This window comes from Schistocerca americana, chromosome 5 (assembly GCF_021461395.2).
Source record: "Schistocerca americana isolate TAMUIC-IGC-003095 chromosome 5, iqSchAmer2.1, whole genome shotgun sequence".
NCBI classification, from domain to species: Eukaryota; Metazoa; Arthropoda; class Insecta; order Orthoptera; family Acrididae; genus Schistocerca; species Schistocerca americana.
The window spans coordinates 170,655,110-170,678,650 of record NC_060123.1 but is presented as its reverse complement, the minus strand read 5'-3'; the positions used below and the strand labels follow the sequence as shown (position 1 = coordinate 170,678,650).

The following is a 23,541-nucleotide window of genomic DNA, read 5'->3' as shown; positions in this document are numbered from 1 at the left end:
TGTTATTAAAATTATAGTGTCCCTGAAAAACATTTGAACTCACTGGGTTGGGATGGTGATCCCAATAGAATATAAAAAGAACTGTCGCAGCACTGCATATCCAGTCTCTCTTGTAATCAATTAGTCTTTTGAAGCAGGATGTTTTCCAGATTGCTGAAATATGCTTAAGTTCAGCCAAAAAATGGCAAACAAGACGAAAAGGTCTATCTCACCATTTAAACTTTTTTTGAAAATATTTGAAATATCTGTAGATGACCAGACAGAAAATTATAATTCATCCCACAACATTGGGTAAAACAACCAGTACGGCTTCGAATGTTTGCAGTTGTCTTGATTATAGAATCTGTGTATCGTGCATCTTTTGTGACCTTATCAAAACCTTTGGTCCTGTAAATCATGACCTACTACTTCAAAATCTTACTAGCTATGGTTTTCAACGAAAATCTCTTAGTTGTGTTAGAAATAATAACTTGAAACTAAACTTTGCAAGAACAGGAACTGTTCCTTTCACCACATAACAATCAGCACAATGGAGAAGTGAAATAAGCTAAACGGACACAAAAATTGGACACTGGAAGCTGTGTCAAATTCCTTGTGTACTAGTAAATACAAATATGTTAAGGAGTTATCATGCAGACAGCATTCTGAGTTGACTGAACAGTTTGGTGTATCTCATGAATGTCATACCATATGACTGACTTAGCTGTAAAAGGAACTATATACTGTGCATTCTTTTGCAGTAGTTAATTATAGCATAATCTTCTGGAATTCTGAGAAAACTTATCTGGTCAAAACCTTTACACTACAAAAAAGTAAATGTACACACACACACACACACACACACACACACGCACGCGAGAGAGAGAGAGAGAGAGAGAGAGAGAGAGAGAGAGAGAGAGAGAGAGAGAGAAACTTTTTGAGGGCAAATGCTTCTTGCACAGAAACAAGACTAGACATGGGGCAAGTTACATCTACTGTTACCTACCCACAGACTAAAACTATATGAAAAATCTGCACTATTGCACTACATGGGCATGAAGTTTGTAAATAAAATTTGGAAGGGGGAAAGTGACCCGAATGCAAGAAACACTGAAGGAGACCTGGAAAATATACTATTTTTTTTTTTCCTCTACAAAAAATGGTAACCAAATAAAGTAATCCTGCCTGAAAAAGCAACATAAGTATTGTGACTTTAGATAAAGTTTATTAGTTCACGTACAGTTTTAAAATTGACGAAACACTTATGTCACAACTTTGATCATATGAGGCTTGTTATGGGATGATAAAAATTTGATATTGATTTGACTGTGTTAGTACCACTTTCTTACTTATACACTCTCAATGCGACTTTATTTTACATATTTTAATCATTGTATTCTGCTAAAATTTTCCTGTGTTCTACTCCATCCAATGGAAAGGTAATTTATTTTGGATACCTTAGCAACTGTTCCGATATCTTGTTTCTTCCTTTTTGATAGAATTCTTACTACTTCTGTCATTTTACCATTTCATACTGATTTCTGAGCATACAGCCCATTAACCTGTTCCTTCTCATGACAATGGTGTTCCATTAATATTATTTCTTTGCTGATTCAAGTTACATTGTATTTACTTTAGATCCTATACACCAGTATTTATTAATATCCTAACCACAAATATAGATGCAAAACATTTTCCAAAATACCCAATATTTGGTGGGACCCTGGGCAGGTATATGAGCTGGCACCATTCTAGCAGCTGCTTTAATGTGACGTGCAAACGTGAACTGTGTGAGGTGATAGGATGGAAGAAAGTGAAAGTGTTGGGTGCAGGGGGGCAGGGACCATAGGTTACCTGAGACTGAGGCCATGATGATTATAGGAGTGAAGGATGTGTTTGTTGGAACGATAATTCCCATCTGCGTGGTTTTGGGAAGTGGAGGGAAGGATCCAGATGGCTCAGGTTATGAAGCAGAACTGAGCATGCTGTTCTCAGCTGCATGTTGCGTCACCAGATGAGCAGCTTTCTTCTTGACAACAGTTTGGCAGTGGCCATTCATCCTTGTGGACAACTGGTTGGTAGTCATACCAACACAAACTGTGGTGCAATATTTAAAAGAGTGTTGATATATGACGTAGCTGTTTTCATATGTGGCCCAGACTCTTATGGAGAAGGACAAGACTGTGACAGGGCTGGAGTTTGAGGTGCCGGGTGGTTGGATTTCGCAGATCTTGCACCTTGGTCTGCCACAGGGATATGATGTACACTGACAGCCCAAGTTCATTGCATTTGCAAAGCTGATAACATCTAATATAGTTAAAGTTTTGGAGAACATTACGTGAGTATGAAAATTGAATTAAGTTACAACGGACTATACCGTATAGAGATGATGAAATACACAAACAGAAGAACCTCTTCCTGCTGTCCACTTGTGTGAAGTGTCAGCAACCATGTTGCAGATATTAGTTACCAATTGCATGATAAACAGAGATAAAATCTCTATCTTCAACATCAGAATCTCACTACTGGTAACTTATTATGGTAAGTGCCAAAACCATGGCTGCTAGAAAGTGTAACATGTGCACAGTTCATGATAGTGAAGTTGTTTCAGATATGATTTGTAAAAATCTGTGGATGATATGAATAGCCGACTCAGATAAAGATCCGAAGATAATTCCTGTATGTAAGTGCACTTGAGAAGTTGCTGCTAATCAGATAAATGTTAATATTTATTTGAGCAAGTGAACAATATTACATTGTGTCCCTTACCACAGTTTGCACGAAGTTATGTTACAGGGTGACTGTTTATGTGCTGTAGTTAAGATTCTTCCTTAATTTAATTTTATATTGCACTGAATCATGATTAATTTGAGACTGCCATTAACAATTTTGGAATAATTAAGTATTACAATCTTAATAAAAAAACAGTAAATTCCTTTCAAATTTGTGTTTTTGAGAAATTCTGCAGTAATGTTTTGTTATTTGCAAGTAAACAATGTTAAGTAACCAGTGACAAATTTTTAACAATAAAATTTAGGATAGAATTTACCATTTTAAAAATCTTATTACTGCAGATGTATTTGAAAACAATGATTTATATGAATAAAAAAATTTACTGTGTGGAATGTAAAATCTTTTTTATGAAATTTCATTGAAACTTCACTGTGCATTTTCTCAAGACAACCAACCTGTCTCTTAACACTGTTCACAGCTGAGGTCTCCATATAATGGCTATAGGGGTGAATCCAGAGAATCACCTTCACATCCTTGACATATTTGGGGTTCAAACTCTCAACCAATGGACTCAAATCAATGAAAGATTATGAAGTGGTTATCAACATGCAGCCACCCATGAATTTAAACGATGTACAAGTGTGTCTGGATGACATCAGTTATTACAACCATTATACTGCAAACTGAGCTGAAATCTCTTATTCACCGAAACAGCTATGACGTCAAGACAGATTTTGAATGGCCACCTCACTGTCAAATGAACTTTCCAAGCTTTGAATGATTGCCTTAATGGGATACTGTGCTTGACAACATACACTTCTGGTCTACAGTTGGTAGTAACTACTGATGTGTCCTCTCATGATGTAGGTGAGGTCCTGTCCCACAAATACCCCAGTTGTAAGACTCCATCCACCTCCCTGGAATGCTACCCTCAATAGAATGAGATGCCCTTGCTGTCACCTACGCTCTGCTGTTTCACCTCACATGCCCTCCCTGGAACAGTTTGGCAGGCCTGGGCACAACATGGCTGGGGTGGGCAAATGGTTGACACATGGGCAGTCCTTGCATCTGAGATGTGGTCAAGGGTGGCTGATCAGCTCACACATATGTAGAGCATGTACAATACAGCTGTCTAGTGCATAGCCTACATTACCTGCACCTGCTAGTGAGCATGATGAGGGCCAGCATGGGTGCCATTATTCCATGGGGAAACTCCGGATATTTAAGTTGTTATTTCCTGGACAAAAATTTCATCCTGTCAAAGACCAATGACTGTTGATTACCACCTTTAGCCCTAAGTACACCTTACCAGACCAGATTGCCCATTGCCTCCAGGAGTGGGCACTGTAGTTGTCTGCTTTCCACTATTCTATGAACTATCACATTATACATTAACACAGTTGCTGTGTCCTGATTACCTAAGGGATTTGACCCAGCTTTTGAGCAATATGAACTGGTGTGCTTCTCACTTTATTCTGATCTTCAATCAGCTATTTCAACTTTTGAGCTGATGTATGCAATGACACAGCCATCACCCCCACCCCAAGGACCTGATGTTATGCTGCCTCACTCATTTTGTGCAACACAAAGCCCAGACATCCCCTGGCCCTGATTTTCACCACTAATGGCAAAGGTGAAATCCACTATGCCTAAAACACAAGATTCTGTTGGGCATCTTGGACGAGGAGCACTGTCACATTCTGATTGCCCTCTCTCTGTGGGTGCAAGTGCTGTGCATCCAGTACGCCGCCAACTGAAGCATATCCCACACGGAAAATTTCGTGCATAAAGATGTGTTCTGGCTCAACACTTCTGACATGATGGAGTGTCTCTGCAAATGTTTGGACTATCAGGTCCATAATGTTGTGCATCCTAGTGGTTCTCTCCATGGCTCAACACTGTGGGGCTATTGGAGCGTATCGACCTAGATTCCAATGGCCAGTTTTTGGGCTCCATGTGGTTGTTTTCACCAATTCCTTTTCTCACTTCCCTGTTGTGCTCTGCTTGTCCAAGGTCACTTCTGCCACTATTAACATGGCCTTAGAAAAAATCTTTGTCCTTTGAGGCGCCTCATACACTTTGGTTTCAGATAATGTGGCAGTGTTCACCACCAATGATTTCAAGTAATTCTGTGTCAGAAACAGTATGCAACACCTTTTTACCATGCACTTTTACCTGGCCTCCATCAGTTGTGTGGATCACTATCTGCACTCTGAAGACCATGCGCCACAAAGAAATTATGTCCAATGCTGCACCTAACATCCTGTTTCTGTCAACATATAGAGCTACCCTGACTGAAGTCCACAGCCCATGGAGTGGCTTTGTTCATGTCCTCACTGCACCTTCTTGGACATGCTATGAATGCTGCCGGCACAAGCTGCCACCGAGGCTACTCCATTCTCAGTGGGCAACACAGCATGGGTCCATGATCCAAAAGACGGGGACAATGATTTCCAAAAAACTGATTCAACCCACATTAGTTTCAAGAATTACACCTGCAATAGGCTTATCTCAGAGTTAAATGACATTCACTGAGTCAAAATGTACTAATTCAACAGTCACGAGTACGTGACAGAAAAATACCTGTGACCAGCTCAAGTAACACAGCTTTCAGCTAATGAGAGTTATGGAAACGACAGAAAACCTACATCCCATGCCCAGACAAGGGAATGAACACTGCTTGCTACAAATGAGAGTTTTAAGTAAATTATGGACAGCACAATTTTTATTGTTAACGAATTGTTCTATCCTTGATTTGCATAAATTTAAACTAAAACTTACAAAAGTAGATGATAAGGAAGAAGGAGGAGGGGAGGGAGAATGATGGAGAAGGAAAGAGGAGTGAAAGAGAAATGGGAGGTGGGAGGAGAGGAACAAATCTTTCTCACAAAAAGAAAACTCATCAAAATATAGTAGTTGCTCAGGTTTTTAAGTATATGTAAGAAATAATAAAGTCTTACATTAATAATGAAACAACAAACCTGAAGCAATGTTGATGTTGGAAGCCACGCTTCTCCTTGTAAGCCATGCCAAGTGCCAAGCAGTGATAAACATACACGACCACAAGCATAAAGATTTGGATTGAAGCGTACAGTACCACCTCCTGTGGTACATAACTTCACCATTGGTGGAACATGAGGATACTGCATAGGCAGGAATATGTCAAATATAAAGCAGCCACCACTGTAAGGTGTACCCTCCGGACTGAAACATTGCAAAGAAAGTTATCGACATGTCCTTTTTTATAAATACATAACAAAAATATGAAATGAAATGATCATATGGCATAGCCAGCCGGGAGACCCCATACGGGGAAGTTCAGCTGCCGTGTGCCAGTGATGAGGATGAAATGGTGAGGACAACATAACAGAACAAAAACAATCTTACAAATAACTGTACAAATCTTATAAGTAACCAAACTGTACAAATCTTATAAGTAACCATACAATTCCTAACACAGACTTCAAATGACATCATTCAACTCTTAAGTATTACATTTGCTTTCTCAAACAATAGAAAATCCAGGATGGAATGTAAAAATAATATGGAAAGGATAGTTGCTACTCACTAAATAGCAGAGATGCTGAGTCACAGATAAGCACAACAAAAAGACTGTCACAAAATGAGTTTTCGGCCAACAAGGCCTTTGTTGAAAAAGCGCGCACGCACGCACACACACGCACACACACACACACACACACACACACACACACACACACAGAGAGTCTCTTGCAGCTGAAGTGAGACTACAAACAGCAGCACATGATGGGAGAGGCAACTGGATGGGAGTAAGGTGGTGACTTGGGTTGGGAGGGAGAGGGATAGCAGGGTCGGGGTGAGGGATGGTAAAGTTCTGCTCGTCGGAGCACACAGGGATGAGTTGGGGAGAGGATACGGCAGCTAGGTGCAGTCACAAGATTAAATGGAGGGATTGGGAAAGAGAGGGGGGGGGGGGGGGGTGGTTCGGAAAATGAGAGAAGTAAAAAGACTGGGTGCGTTGATGGAGTAGATGGCTGTGAAGTGATGGAGTTGGAACTGGCTAGCGGCTAGATAGATAAGAACAAACACTAACAAAGTTCCAGGAGTGTAGGGTTCCAGGAATGTAGGATATGTTGCAGGGAGAGCTCCCTCCTGCGAAATTCAGTAACACTGGTTTTGATGGGGAGGATCCAGATGGCACAGGCTGCGAAGCAGTTACGTCGTACTCAGTGACAGTGCAGTCGTCGTCTCTTGGCCACAGTTTGTTGGTGGCCACTCATGCAGACACGCAGCTTGTTGGCTGTCTAGCCCACATAAAACACGGCACAATGATTGCAGCTTAGCTTGTAGATCACATGACTGGTTTCACAGGTAGCCCCACCTTTGATGGGATGGTTATGTTTATAACTGGATTAGAGTAGGTGGTGGCGAGAGGATGTATTGGACAGGTCTTGCATCTAGGTCTATTACAGGGATATGAGCTACGAGGCAAGGGGGTGGGAGCACGGGTTGTGTAGGAATGGATAAGAATATTGTGCATGTTTGGTGGGTGGCATAATGCTGCTGCAGGAGGGGTGGGAAGGATAGTGGGTAGGGTGTTACTCATTTCAGGGCATGATGGAAAATAGTTGAAACCTTGTCAGAGAACGTAATTTAGTTACTCCAGTCCTGGGTGATACTGAGCCACAAGGGGAATGCTGCTCTGTAGCTGAACAGTGGAACCTTGGAGGCAATGGCAGACTGCAAAGAAAGCACAGAAATCTGTTTCTGTACAAGGTTGGGATGGTAATTACACTCTGTCAAGGCCTCATTGGGACCAAAAGTATGTTTCAAGAGGGACTGCTCCTCACTGCATATGTGAGTCCAGTCACCCACCATCTCCTGCAGTCCTGTTGTCCGACCACAGAGAAGCATTCTCACGTGTCTCAGTTCCACCCGCGAATGGAGCAACTGAATTATATTCTCCGTTAAGGTTTCGAATACCTACTACGATGTCTACCACCTGAGTAAAGCAGGTAGTCGACTTCGTGTATTGGTAGAATACTGGTGAAGTGCAACCAGTCTACAAAGGAGTTTGCTCACAAATCACTCTTGCACCAGCCCTAGAATATCGCTGAAGTATGTGGGAACCGTACCAAATAGGACTAACAGGTGACACTGAACATATACAGATAAGGGCATCACAAATGGCCAAAGGTTTATTTGATCCAAGGAAGAGTATCAATGAGAGAATGAAAGAACCAAAATGGAAGAGTCTACACGATAGATGTAACCATCCCAAGAGTCTACTAACAAAGTTTCAAGAACCAGCTTCAAATGACGACTCTAGGAATATTCTACAACACATTATATCGTTTGCATGGCATCTTGAGGATAAGATTAGAATAGCTACAGCACACACAGTGATATTCAAACAATCATTCATCCTGTGCCCTATACTTGAATGGAATGGTACAATGGGACGTGCCTTCTGCCATGCACTTTACTGTGGTTTGCACAGTATAGATGAAGTTTGTGAATCTTCCTATACTACAAGTCCAAAGACTGGTTTGATGTAGCACTCCATGCTAGTCTATCCCCAGGAAGTCTCTTCATGTTTGAATAACTACCGAAACCTCCATCCATTTGCACTCATATCTGTATCTCCTCCTACAATTTCTGTAGCCTGCATACCCTCCATTACCAAATGACTATGCTTTGATGCTTGAGGGTATGTCCTATCAACCAATCTCTTCTTTTACAGAAAGTGTGGCTTAAATTTATTTTTTACTTAATTTGAGTCAATACTTTCTACTACATTTTAAAATTTCTGTAACATTTGTAGTCCAAATTCCACTTAACACAAGGCTACACTCCATGCAAATACTTGCAGAATATATTTCTGAACACTTGCAATGAGAGGTTCCCTGTGGTGGGATTGACTTTTTGAAATACACTATACTGCTACGAAGGTTACTATCCCAGGTATCACACAGCAGCCATTCACTCTGCTGGGCTCTCATTTGCAAGTAATTGACAGGTGGGATTTGGAATTTTGTGACATTCAATAGTGATAAAAATGTTGTATTAAATAATCCAGAGGGAGGGAGGGAACAACTCCATTATTACTGACAGATATAAACATAAAACCATTGCATTTTCAAATTATACATAGGCACCTTGGGAACTGCATGTCTTAGAATGTGTGTATGAGATACTACCATGCATTGTTACGTATGTGAAGCATGGAAACATCAGTGAAATATGTAGCGGCCACATAATCGCTATAGATAATAAATCAAAATGCCAGTTGACTGTGTAGTTGCCTAAATCAGCTGATAAAAAGCTATTTGAAAGTCATAGACATAGGGCAGTTAGAACTAGCGAATACCTGAATTCCATTGTGTAAGTGTATGGTGTTGATCCCTATTTTATCGCACTGAGTAAACCAAGTTTTAATGAATACACAACAGTACAGGGTGTATAAAAAAGAATCACCGGATTTAAAAAAATGATTACTATTACATTATTTGAGATATGTGTGTGAACAATGTACTGTTGGAAGGTGCAAACACTAATTTTACATGGTTTCCACTAGGTTTTAGCAGTGTGCACCCACTTCAATTCTAGTAAAAATGGTGTTAGGTCAACAAAGAGTTTAGTGCTCAACTTTTTGTGCAGCACACTCTGTAATAGTTATTCAGCATGACTTCCGTACTAGGTATGGTGTGGATCCCCTACAGCACAGAGCGTTATACAATGGCATAAAAAAATCCAAGAAACAGATTGTTTGAATAAAGGCAAATCACTTGACCATGCCTGAGTGACACAGACAACATCAAACGCGTCTGCCATTGTTTCACACGGAGTCCACAGAATTTTGTTTGTACTTTCTTTTCCCACAGTTGGAGACCGATTCTTATGACTTCATTTACCAACAGGATGGGGCACCGCGACACTAGCATCTGAAAGCGCCGGGATTTTTAAATCAAAAGATTACTGAACGCTGGGGGTTTCTTGTTGGGGTTTATAGAAGACTGTTTATGTGCTTTTGTTAACAACAACAACAACAGGATGTATACACGGACAAGGAAAAAAAAATTCCCGGATTTCCCCAGATCTTCCAGTTAAAAATACAGTTTCTCCTGGGCAAACACACATTTTTCCATGGTAAATGACATTAGATTTTCGTCAGAATTGTAAAACTTATAAATCCCTTGAATGGTTACGTTTTTATACACGGGCGTAGAATTTCCTGGCACTTTAGAAAACAAAACTCAGGGAAAAAACGTGTTTCGGAAAGATCTTTGATGGGCAGCAACATGTACACTGCATATTTTCATATTATGAAAGTATAGATTTGAATCCCACCACACACTGCATGTTACTTTCCGAACCACTGAAATTGAGATTGCTGTGTGCTTTTGTAAGCTCATGTCTCGTGATCTCGCCAGTCGATGACAGCGGATATTCAGACCTTAGGGAACGTGATGTACTCAGCCAATAGCAACATCACCGTTAAGTAGCGCAAATACACAAGCCGGAAAAGTTAATGTTTTAAATTAATATACGTAGCGTTGCTATTAGAAAAACAAAGCTTTCACATACTGGAAAGAGAAGCCAAGCTTTCATATATAATGTTGATCTTTTTGCGCACGTTACACCTTAGGATATTACACAAATGTGCCAGCAAAATTTTTTAGCCGAGTCCAGTGACTTGTCCTTGAAGTTTTCCACAAATAAATTAGTTACCAGAGAGGAGAGAGGGCTTCCCATAGTACTACATCAATTTGCTCATAATAACAATATAAAAGTCTGATCCTCTGGGCTCAAAATTCCTCTCAATGGCTCATCACCATAGAGTTTATTTTAAATGAGTCAAACACACTGTGATATAAGAAATTCATCGTACATTCTCGCACATAGTCCAACTTCCGTAAAAGGAAATTTACTATGAAAGTAATGCTTTTCAAAAGACCATCCGCAATATTTTCCCGCGACATGTTAGAAACAGGTTCGTTTCAGTAGTTGCCAGAGTGCCAGATAACAGGCGTCACCATGCTTGTGCAGCTGCGATGACGCAGGTCCAGATTCCAAATTAAGTAGGCCTCGACCTGATATTAAGCTTTTCAGTGTGGTTTTTGGGATGTAAATTTTCTTGGAGTACCAGTACTATTGCCTCATGTTTGGTTCTTAATTCTGGCATAATGCCATACCTGCTAGAAGACGAAAATGTGCACTTGAAACGCAGCGAGCGGTTGAAACTTTGTTTCAAATACACTGACTGCCTCAGTGGGAAAGATTAATAAAAGCCAAATTTCTTTAGCAAACCGACAAAAATAACTTCATTGTTCTGCAAGGTGATTAATGCTCGACTGTTGAAAAGGTGGAAATGAAATAAAATCTGGAAAGTAATAACGTATTTTTGCCTTCTGTTATTATGCGACTTTATTTCAATTCACTTGACAGCTCCGGCCACAGAAATCCGTTTCGTTCTCATTTGACGAGAGAGCAGTAAACGAAGAGGAAACAGCAAAATCACTAAATGTAAACACGGGTCACATGGAGATTACACACTTCCCCACTATAATTCAGACTGCTTTGCGCATCAGCTCCGGATCTACAGTATTTCCGCACCTGGGCAATACTAGATAGTGTGTTCAAAAACCAACTGGGATGCGTTTCAAAATAATACGAGTAAGCGATAAACCAACGTGCGCAGGATGCTAGGCGCTTTTTGAAACACGGTTTTTCCCCCTCTCAAGAATATCAATTTCACCCACCCCATAGATCCCGGCCTAATGTGCATGCATGAATCTGGCAGGTTGGGGGCAGGAGTAAAATTTTTCCCAGTTGCATCTAGTTGCTTGCTGCGGCTGCTTGCACAGCAACAACCAAATTTCTGTAGCCAGAAGTGGGGAAAGGTACTACTCAACTCAACTGTGCATGCACATGAGCCTGTCCGTAACTGCTAAAACGAATCTAAATGTAAACAGTTGTGACACACTCAGCAGAGGCAATTTGTTGTTAAGAAGCATTGCATAGTCTCCCTAAAGCCTTTGACACATTTTGCTGTTGGCAGCCACTTGTAAGAGCACTGTTTTGTTGCATAAGGTGCATTTCCTTTGCAATTTTTTTTTCTCTAGTTCATGTTTTATTGCTGCAATATTATCCTGCGGTAGCGCGATATAGTAATATCTCTTGTTAGAGTATCTGTTCTTACTAGTCAAGATTACAAAAAATTAACTGAAAACAATGAAAAACTCCCAGATTATCGTATCTCCCAGGTCGTATACACCCTGAACAATGAATGAACTGAGACATCGTGTGATAGCAGCTGTGGAAGCTATAACTCAACAGATTTGGGAACAACCTTATGAAAAGGTAGGGGTGGGGGGTGGCTTTGGAGTTTTCTGTTCGTCAGAAAACAAAATTCATTGTATACGTTTATTAGTTTCTAAGATATAGATGTACCAAATCGGATGATTCTTTTTGATAAACTGTGTATATTACAAATTCAAAGATATGTGGCACTCAAGACACTTTTATTTGAAACTACACTCCTGGAAATGGAAAAAAGAACACATTGACACCGGTGTGTCAGACCCACCATACTTGCTCCAGACACTGTGAGAGGGCTGTACAAGCAATGATCACACGCACGGCACAGCGGACACACCAGGAACCGCGGTATTGGCCGTCGAATGGCGCTAGCTGCGCAGCATTTGTGCACCGCCGCCGTCAGTGTCAGCCAGTTTGCCGTGGCATACAGAGCTCCATCGCAGTCTTTAACACTGGTAGCATGCCGCGACAGCGTGGACGTGAACCATATGTGCAGTTGACGGACTTTGAGCGAGGGCGTATAGTGGGCATGCGGGAGGCCGGGTGGACGTACCGCCGAATTGCTCAACACGGGGGGCGTGAGGTCTCCACAGTACATCGATGTTGTCGCCAGTGGTCAGCGGAAGCTGCACGTGCTCGTCGACCTGGGACCGGACCGCAGCGACGCACGGATGCACGCCAAGACCGTAGGATCCTACGCAGTGCCGTAGGGGACCGCACCGCCACTTCCCAGCAAATTAGGGACACTGTTGCTCCTGGGGTATCGGCGAGGACCATTCGCAACCGTCTCCATGAAGCTGGGCTACGGTCCCGCACACCGTTAGGTCGTCTTCCGCTCACGCCCCAACATCGTGCAGCCCGCTTCCAGTGGTGTCGCGACAGGCGTGAATGGAGGGACGAATGGAGACGTGTCGTCTTCAGCGATGAGAGTCGCTTCTGCCTTTGTGCCAATGATGGTCGTATGCATGTTTGGTGCCGTGCAGGTGAGCGCCACAATCAGGACTGCATACGACCGAGGCACACAGGGCCAACACCCGGCATCATGGTGTGGGGAGCGATCTCCTACACTGGCCGTACACCACTGGTGATCGTCGAGGGGACACTGAATAGTGCACGGTACATCCAAACCGTCATCGAACCCATCGTTCTACCATTCCTAGACTGGCAAGGGAACTTGCTGTTCCAACAGGACAATGCACGTCCGCATGTATCCCGTGCCACCCAACATGCTCTAGAAGGTGTAAGTCAACTACCCTGGCCAGCAAGATCTCCGGATCTGTCCCCCATTGAGCATGTTTGGGACTGGATGAAGCGTCGTCTCACGCGGTCTGCACGTCCAGCACGAACGCTGGTCCAACTGAGGCGCCAGGTGGAAATGGCATGGCAAGCCGTTCCACAGGACTACATCCAGCATCTCTACGATCGTCTCCATGGGAGAATAGCAGCCTGCATTGCTGCGAAAGGTGGATATACACTGTACTATGCCGACATTGTGCATGCTCTGTTGCCTGTGTCTATGTGCCTGTGGTTCTGTCAGTGTGATCATGTGATGTATCTGGCCCCAGGAATGTGTCAATAAAGTTTCCCCTTCCTGGGACAATGAATTCACGGTGTTCTTATTTCAATTTCCAGGAGTGTATAAATAATGTTCTTTGTTCACAATTTCCATTGAAAAGAGAATTTTTCTTAAACATGTCTGGTGTATGAAAAAGGACAAGACGCAGCATGAAAACAATAACCATACCGAGTTTAAAAGAATTCTTGTGAGCCACAGCATATGTTGTCTACCAAACAGAGTATAAGTAGATTTTTTTCACAATTTATAGGGATGCAACATCATTTGTCAGAACATCCACACTAAATGTGTGTTATCCAAAGTGCTTGCGGTACTGACAGAAAACCCCGTGACAAAAGGGACTGCCTGCTCACGAATGGGCAGTTTGAGTTTTGGACTGTGATGTGCAGCTGGTGTGGACGCTATCGTGGCACTGCACAAGTGACCAGGACTACAATAGATGCTGTGCAACTATGACGTTATACCTTGCGTCGTCGTGTTCTACCTAGTGTTGTCACACGATATCTACACAAAGTAAACTATGAGACACTCACAGAAGGTAATACTCTGTCAGTCTCTCGGCATCAGCGTCTTTATATTTAAAGCATAGTAGGTACAAGGGCTCTTTGTTCTAGCATCACCACAACTGGGAAACTGCCATTTGGTCAAAAATTCCTTTGCTTGTTACAAATGTTTCTCTCTTCTGGAAACTGGAAATAAATAGAAGAAAGTTTGCAGGTAATTCATCTACAATTCTGCTCATGTATTCTGCAGTGAGTTGGAAGGATAATACTTGAGATGGGAAAAATTCTTGTGTTGCTAGAAATCTGAGAAAAGATAATTATATTAGTACACTTATTTTTAATAAGTCTACATTTCATGCCATTTAAGTGATATTTTCAGGAACATATGGAGAAACATTAGGGGCTTGTGTCAGACATAGAAGATAAAAGAATACTTGGAACAGGATCAAATGTGTCAATGAAGCCAAGGAAATGGGTTCTGTATGATCACTAGGTTTTCCTGAGTACAGTTCAACACAGCAGACAGCAAGTAAGTTTCTTGATTTTGAGCGTACTACTTTCCCCCGTCAGTAGTTTCTGGTTCTTTCCTCCACGAAAAATAAATGTGGCTGTTAAAAGTGTTTGTGGGAAATTTAAGGACAGGCCTAAATTTTGTTGAATCCACGTGTCCCTAAAGTAATAGCATTTCAGTCCTGTTTCACATGATATTAGACATCTTAAGGGTTTTCAGTTAAAATTCTGTAGCTCTAATAATGGAATGTTATTCTGTGAACACAGATAAAAATTCCTATTTTTCTGATTAAAATGTTTCCTTTCTTGAAAACTGGTGCTACTACAGCTATGAAATTTGTTTTGTTACAGCACATAAATCATACAAATACTATCACTAAAAAAAATCCTGTTGTTCTTACTAACATGTTGTCTTCTTTGAAAACTGCTACTCCTACAACTATGAAGTTTTTACTGATGTTTATTACAGCATAGAAATCATACGAATACTAACTACTCATTTTGTCGACTGAAACGAAATTTTTTTTCCATTAAATTCGGTAGCAGAATCAATCAGTTTCGTTCTGCGATAACTCCAAACTGGCAACAGGTAGATGAATTTTGACTGCTGATCGATTATAAGCAAGAAGAAAATTAACGTCACAGAGTTTTTCTGCTGAAGTGTGTGTTTCTTGAACAAGTTGCACTTTTGTTCTGTAAGGTGCAAAATATACAGAAACTAATCTAAAATACGACCTGAATTTCTGGTCGTCGTTTACAGGGTGCCTGCTAATTAAAATGTTATAATAACCTTCAGTGTCATATGCGGCAAAAATGCTATTAATCTTGTTCATCATCATCATCATCATCATCATCATCATCAAATGGAGGAGATACGATAATATTACTGTGTCATTTTCTTCTTGTATCTGTATAGTTCAAAGTCAGATTCAATTTAACCGCTGTTCTCTCCATTCCTTTTCTGCTGGTGTCGCAGCTGCACCTGGACCAGGGCTTGGGAAACAGCGACAACTGCAGACGAAATTTTGTCACATTGCCATATACCTGAGTGAACAGGCAGCCCATTTTGCCACAGGTGGGGTTTGTCACTGCTGCAAGCTGCTGTTGCACCTTTGACATCCCATCTTAAATACACTGTGCAACATAATTAAAGTGCAACTTTTTCAAAACCCCTTCACTGCCTCCCATTGCAACATAGAACTTTGATTTAGGCTCTAAGGTGCCTAAAATCTCCCTCCAAATATCAAGGCGTTGACTCGTGTGTGGGAAAAGGTGGGTTAATGATGACACACTCGTGCCATATTTCACCACAATTCTGCCCACCATCATTATGGATGTGTCACCCTGGAGCCAAATACAGTTAAGCATCCGAAGATGTCATAGTGGAGCACTGAGATTTTGATGCAACTGGTTACGAATGGAGTCTGGGACAGGGGCCTTATCACGAGCAGAAGTGCGGAAAGAAGTTCCCATTCAGTAAAAGGTTCATTGTAAGGATCTGACTGACAAGGGGTAAAACATAAGGCCTGATGTTTCTGGTGAAGGAAAGCAGCCGGATAGGAAGTTGATGCTGATGCTGTTGCAAAATTGGTTGCAAGATGTTCTGCGAGAATCAACGGGTCCGTGCAAAGGCCATCCAGGAGGGCAAGGCCCGTCAGGGTAGACTGCCGATGGCAACCTTGGAGATAGCAAAGTTTAGCCCATACCCATGACAGAGGGATAGTAGAACCAATGGAAGAAACAAAGCAGTCCCAACACACCCATTTGCTCAGTTTGTTTAAGTAATGGGCTTTGGCGCGAAGGCAAAGGTAATAAGATTGACAGCAGATGGATGCCTCTTAAGGTGTTGCAAAGCTTAACGGCAATCACAGATGACAATAGCAATGGCCATACTCCACCATGGGACTTGCCGGCAGCGAAATGGTCTAGATGAGCATGGGATAGCAAGGCTGAAAGCACGAGCAATCACATCAGACACGTCACATAGGACATCATCAATACAACCCGATAAAGAAGGAATAAAAACGACCTGTGTAGTACAGAGGCCGATCGGCGCGTTGGAAAGACGAATGAGGTAACATGTCCATCAGGGAGTGGGAAGGGAGTTAGAGAATCAATGGTGGAGTGGTCATTATCACAAAGGTCATCATGTGGCAACCAGTGTAATGAAGGGAGGAGGGAGGGAGAAGAAAGAGGAAGATCAATAGCAGAAAAAGTACCATGACTGGCACTGAAATGGGTAGGGGACCCATCATTAAGAAGCCACATGTCGTCGCCTGCAGGAAACTGGTCTATGAGAAGACCCCGACTAGATGGAAATGCACTGCCCCACAGGGGATGATGAGCATTAAAATCCCCGAGGAGAAGGAAGGGAGGAGGAAGCTGCTGAAGAAGGGCAGTTAAGGCAGCAGGTGTAAGAGTCCTGTCAGGAGGGAGATAAAGGTTGCAAACTGTGACCCCAGAGTCCAGGTGGACCCTACGAGCAAACGTGGGGAATGATTGCCAAGAAAACTGACACACACTGGGGGGGGGGGGGGGGACAACAACAAAGGAACTCCCCTTATGGAGTGGACATCCAAAGTCACCACAGAGAGGGGTCTGCAAACAGTGGGAAAACATGTCCAAAACGCAAGCACTTAAAACATCTCATAGGTGGTGGGATGTACAGCTTCACGTCACATTGATAAACCATAATCTTGACCTTTCCAGGGATGGCATCCCCTCCAAAGGCCAGGATAAAAGCACGAGTATCAATGAGATTGTCCTTTGGGCCCTTTTGAACACGCTGAACAAAGTGAACACCTCGCTGTCCTAGATTGTCCTGAAGTTCCTCATCAGTTTGAAGGATGAGATCCCTGTGTAAAATTACACCTTGAACCATATTCGAAGACTGGTGAGAGGTAATGGACACAGGAATTGTGCCAAGATGGTCACAGGTACAAAGGGTCGCAGACTGGGCAGCTGAAGTAGTTTTGATAAACAACGAACCTGACCACTTCTTGCTCAGAGGGTCCACTTCGTCAAACTTGTCTTCAATCTGTTCCACAAAAAAAATAAAGGTTTGGTATTGGTGAAAGTATCCCCATCAGTCCTGGTGCAAACCAGGTGGGAGGGAGGGGGGGGGGGGGGGGGGGGGGGGGAGGAAAGGTTTCGCCCCTAGCCAACGAGCCTATCCTCCTCCCAGGGGGTACCTATGGAAGGGAAGGCCGAAGGGGCAGAAGAAGCAGCACTAAAAGAATCATTTCCATTCAAAGAGACGAATGTACAAGAATGGCCAGAATTCTGGACCCGTACGCATTTCATTTGCATAGCGTCCACCCTGATACCACCCACTCTGATCCCCCATGGGCGCCACAGCAAGGGCCAAATGGCACAGTGGCCACTGCTGGGAGTTCCAATGTCCAGGATGAAAAGCAACCACTCCTAGGCTTACATGAAGAGATCACAGCTCAGGTATCAGAAATTTTATCCCTGTGTTTTGAGGGGGCTCAATCCAAAGGGTACATATCAACCGCACCACACAGGCTGGCTATCATGCTAGCTACGTACCCTAGCATCAGACAACAACGTGAAGGAAAAGATGGAAGGAACTAGGAGGGCACACGCTGGGGACACTAGGTAAGGTGCTCTTCCCCAAATGGCTCACACTACGCAATAGAAATTTAGTAATGGAGGTCAAACCTCAGAGGGGGACCAGAGAATGCCAAAAGGATGAGGTAATTACTCAACAAAACCAATAACCAGGAGGATAGCGGGGCCAACATAAACGAGGACACCAAGGCAGGGAGAGGAGAGGGCAGAGGGGAAGGGAAAGGAAATGCAGCCCGGGAAAGAAGGAAGGCTGCAATAGCTCGGGGCCCTGTGCTCGCCACGCACGTAGTCCCGAAAGGACCGTGAGCCCCTGGCGGGGCTGAATGTGTGTGTAAGTCTCTGTACAGACTTTTTTTGCAGTGCTCAACAAAGGTTCACAGGTGTCACTGAGGGTGTTGGCAAACTGAGGATCTTTTGGGACTCTCCCATTTCCACATCTACACTTATATATAGACTCTGCAAGCCACCGTATGTTGCAAGGGAGAGGGTACACTGTACCACTACCAATCATTTCCTTTCCTATTCCACTCACAAATAAAGTGAGGGAAAAACGTCATCTATATGCCTCCACATGAGCACCTATCTCTGTAACCTTATCTTCATGGTCCTTACACGAAACATACACTGGCAGCAGCAGAACTGTTCTGCAGTCAATCTTCTCAATAATGCTCCTCGAAGTATCTATGTAATACTTGTGTGTTGTTTGAACCCATCAGCAACAAATTTAGCAGCCCGCTTCAGAATTGCTTCTATGTCTTCCTTTAATCCACCCTGATGCAGATCCGAAACACTAACAGTACTGAACTATGGGTCACTCTTGTCCCATACATTGTCTCCTTTATAGATGAGCCACAAAATCTAAAATTATCCCAATAAACTGATTTTGATAATTTGCCTTTCCTACTACAGTCCTCATACACTCGTTCGATTTCATACTGCTTTGCAATGTTATGCCTCGATATTTAATTGCCTTGACTGTCAAGCAGCACACTACTAATGCCGTATCTGAACCTCTAGGTTTCTTTTTCCCACGAATCTGCATTAAAATACATTTTTCTGCATTTAGAGCTAGCTAACATTCATCACACCAAGTAGAAATTTTGTGTAAGTCACACTGTATCCTCTTCCTGTCGCTCAACGATGACTTCTTCCCATATACCACAGCATTATCAGCAAACACCTGCAGACTGCTGCTTAGTCAGTCTGACAGATAATTTGCGTAAACAGAAAATAACAGCGGTCCTATCACTTTTCCTTGGACACTCCTGACAATACCAATGTCTCTGACAAACACTCACTGTCAAAGACAACATACCGAGTTCTGTTGCTTATGAAGTCTGAGTCACTCTGATGCCTGGGAACCTATGCCGTATGCTTGTAATGTCATTAACAGTCAGCAATGTGGCACCATGTCAGAATACGGAATCTGCTTGTTGCCTTTTATTCACTGTTCATTGCCTTTTATTAACAGTTCACAGAATTTCGTGTGAGAAAAGGGAAAGCTGTGTTCCACATGAGCAATGATTTCTAAAACTGTGCTGATTTGTGGGCAGTAGCTTTAAACCCCAAGAAAATGTACTGTATTCAAAGTGAGAATACTTTCAGGGATTCTGCAGCAAACCAATGTCAAAGATATCTATGTGTAATTTTGCAGGTATGTTCTTTTGCCCTACTTATAACAGGAGTCACTTGTGCTTTTTCCAGTTGCTTGGGACTTCGTGTTTGGCAAGAAGTTTGTAATAAATGCAAGGTAAGTATGGGGTCAATGCTGTAGAGAACTCTTTTTATAAGCGAACTGGCATTCAATCAGGAAGTGGTGACTTATTTGCTTACAACTCCTTCAGCTGTTTCTCTACACCAGGGATGTATTATTACATCATCCATGAGTCTCTTATGTACAATTTCTCAAATGCATATTAAAACTTCAGCTTTTCTTTTGCTATTTTCTACTGCCACACCTGATTGGTCAACAAACAACTGGTTAGAAGGTCAACAAACAACTGGTTAGAAGCCTTAGACCCACTTTATTTTATGTAGGACTAGAATTTTCTCAAGTTCTTAGCAGGACTTACTGCAAAGATATGATGGTGATTGTTGCAGGTTTCTTCACTCAACATCTACATGGATACTCTGCAAATCACATTTAAGTGCCTGGCAGAGGGTTCATCGAACAACCTTTACAATTCTCATTATTCCAATCTCAATCTCAAAGCACGCAGATAGAGTGAACACCTTTATCTTTCCTTACGCGGTCTGATTTCCCATACTTTATCACGGTGATCATTTTTCCCTACGTAGGTCGGCGTCAACAAAATACTTTTTCATTGGAAAGAGAAAGTTGGTAATTGGAATTTCTTGAGAAGATTCCCCTGGGAAAAAAAAAGAGCAAGATTTGTTTTAATAATGACCATCCCAAATCCTGTCATTTCAGTGACACAGCAGTATTCTAAAAGAAGATGGACAAGTGTAGTGCAGGCAGTCTCTTTAGTAGGCCTATTACATTTTCTAAGTGTCCTGCCAATAAAACGTAGTCTTTGGTTTGCCTTCCTAACAACATTTCCTGTGTGTTCCTTCCAATTTTAGTTGTTCATTATTTCCTAAGTATTTAGTTGAATTTACGGCCTTTCGGTTTGACTGATTTATCATGTAACCAAAGTTTAACAGATTCCTTTTAGCACTCATGTGTATGACCTCACACTTTTCATTATTTAGGGTCAATTCATTTTGCAATTTGTTTTCATCTTCTGGTGACTTTACTAGTTGATAAACAACAGCACCATCTGCACACAATCTCAAATTGTTTCCCAAATCATTGATCTAGATATGGAACAGCAAAGGGCCTATAACACTACCTTGGGGAATGCCAGCGATCACTTTTGTTTTACTCTGATTTTCCACCAATTACTACGAACTGTGATCTCTCCAACAGGAAATCACGAGTACAGTTGCATTACAGATGATATTCTGTAACCATGCAATTTCACTACAAGCCACTTGTTTGGTAGGGTCTCAAAAATCTTTTGGAAATCCAGAAACGCAGAATCAATTTGAAATCCCTTAGCAATAGCACTCAACCCTTCATGCGAGTAAAGAGTCAGTTGTGTTTCACAGGAACGATGTTTTCTAATGTGCGTTGACTGTGTGTCAATAGCCTGTCTTCTTCGAGGTAATTCATAATGTTTGAACACAATATGTGTTCCAAAATCCTGCTGTATATTGTCATTAATGATATGGGCCTGTAATTTAGTGGATTACTCCTACTATCTTTCTTGAATATTGGTGTGACCCGTGCAACTTTCCAGTCTTTGGGTATGGATCTTTTGTCGAGTGAACAGTTGTATATAGTAAATATATTTAAAAACAAAGCTGATGTGACTTACCATACGAAAGTGCTGGCAGGTCGATAGAAACATGAACAGACACATATATACACACGAAATTCAAGCTTTCGCAACAAACTGTTGCCTCATCAGGAAAGAGGGAAGGAGAGGGAAAGACGAAAGGAAGTGGGTTTTAAGGGAGAGGGTAAGGAGTCATTCCAATCCCGGGAGCGGAAAGACTTACCTTAGGGGGAAAAAAGGATGGGTATGCACTCGCGCACACACACACATATCCATCCACACATATACAGACACAAGCAGAAGTATGAAGCTATTGCATCAGCATACTCTGAAAGGAACCCAGCTGGTACACAGTCTGGACCAGAAGACTTGCTTTTATTAAGAGATTTAAGTTGCTTCACTACACTGGGGATATTTACTTCTACGTTACTCATGTTGGCAGCTGAAACCTGTTGGTCAGACACTGGGGAGCCCTTACGTGCGGCCACCTGGGAAACCTTTCACTGCCTGCTATGCCCCGGGGCAACCTTCTACTCCACAATGGATGAGGGGTCAACCTGACTGCGAGCAGTAACTGGGTTGGCCACTGGTGAGGAGCGATCGGAGGACTTCGACGTGCTCGACATCCGCTGGCTCCCCACGGCTGGCCCAAAACAGTGGTGCCCACCCACTACAGCTTCAAGCTGTGTAACCAAAACCATCACAGCCTAGAGCTCAGAGCGAAGTGCCACCAACTCAGCTCGCACCCACACACAACAATCACAGTCCTTATCCATACTAAAGACTGCAGAAAACTGAGCTACCCAGATAAATGGACTGTCGGCACATGCTACAGAACTCTACAGTATACACTCACGAAAATGCAGGAACAGTGTCTAATAAATTAGATAATACACAGTGATTCAAAACTAACTACCAAAGCACTCACTCAAGTGAAACTAAATAATTATCCCCGATTAGGAACTTTTAATATGTCATAAAATTGGTTTACTTTTCGACACACATGAAAACGCGAGAACTGTGGCTATTTGATATTAAATTAACATGCAGAGACTCAAGGAACTAAACTATTAAAGCACACAGATGAAATTATACAATTCGCTTCCAGTTAGGAACTCGTAAAAGCCACAAAATTGGTTACTTCCCTGTTGCTACGCCCGTCTCGGCCAGCTGCTACTGTCCGACTGGCATTTCTACAGACGCATGAATTTCTATTAACTTTTGCCTGCTGTCATTTGCACATTCTCTTGTGAACTGAGAGTGCAACAGCCTTTGCATCCTTAACATTTTTGAATTTTGTTATTAAACCATAGTGGGTCTTTTCCACCTTTATTCCACTTATCTGGCGCATATTCTCAAGAGGATTTACAACCTGTTAAAACTTTGTCCATAATTCCTTAATGTCCATCATACTGGAACTAAATGATTTGAATTCATTGTCTAAGGGGGATGTTAACATTGGCTGTCTGCTCTTTCTTGCACAAATATTTTCCTAGCCTTTTTTAATTGCTTTATTAAATTTAATAACCATCATCACTATGATATCATGGTACTAATCCTTTTGTTGTACTCATGCTGTCGATTAGATCAGGACTGATGGCAGCTGCAAGGTCTAAAGTATTTCCACTGTGTGTGGGCTGTTGAACTAGCTGCTGAGGGCAGTTTTTGGGAAACTGTGTTCAAAATAACTTCGCAGGACTGTCTGTCTGTATCCTCTGCAATGACTCCATAACATCCCATTCTATATTCAACAGGTTAAAGTAATTTAGAACTAGTACAATATGGGATCGCTGCACTACTGACTGTAGACTTACTGTCAATGACTAAAACATGTGGTTGGTAAAACCATCCAACAATTAACTATTTCACCTTGACCTGTTTTAAGACACAAGGTAACTTCAGTCACATTCAAAATCCGGCATCACTTCAGACAATATTTTTGTCAATTGCAATCAACACACACCCTCTTATTGTATTAAATTTATCTTTTCAATATACATTCCATGAA

The 23,541-nt window shown here is 42.1% G+C and overlaps 1 protein-coding gene across 2 annotated transcripts in view; it reads right to left on the bottom strand.

Moving 5' to 3' along the window:
• LOC124615469 (baculoviral IAP repeat-containing protein 6-like) overlaps positions 1–23,541 on the bottom strand; it is a 144,836-nt gene that overhangs the window by 21,964 nt on the left and 99,331 nt on the right. For both annotated transcript variants that reach the window (XM_047143382.1, XM_047143383.1), the window contains exon 5: positions 5,694–5,916. In XM_047143382.1, the coding sequence (XP_046999338.1) occupies positions 5,694–5,916 (223 nt within the window). The remainder of the gene's footprint in view (positions 1–5,693; positions 5,917–23,541) is intronic.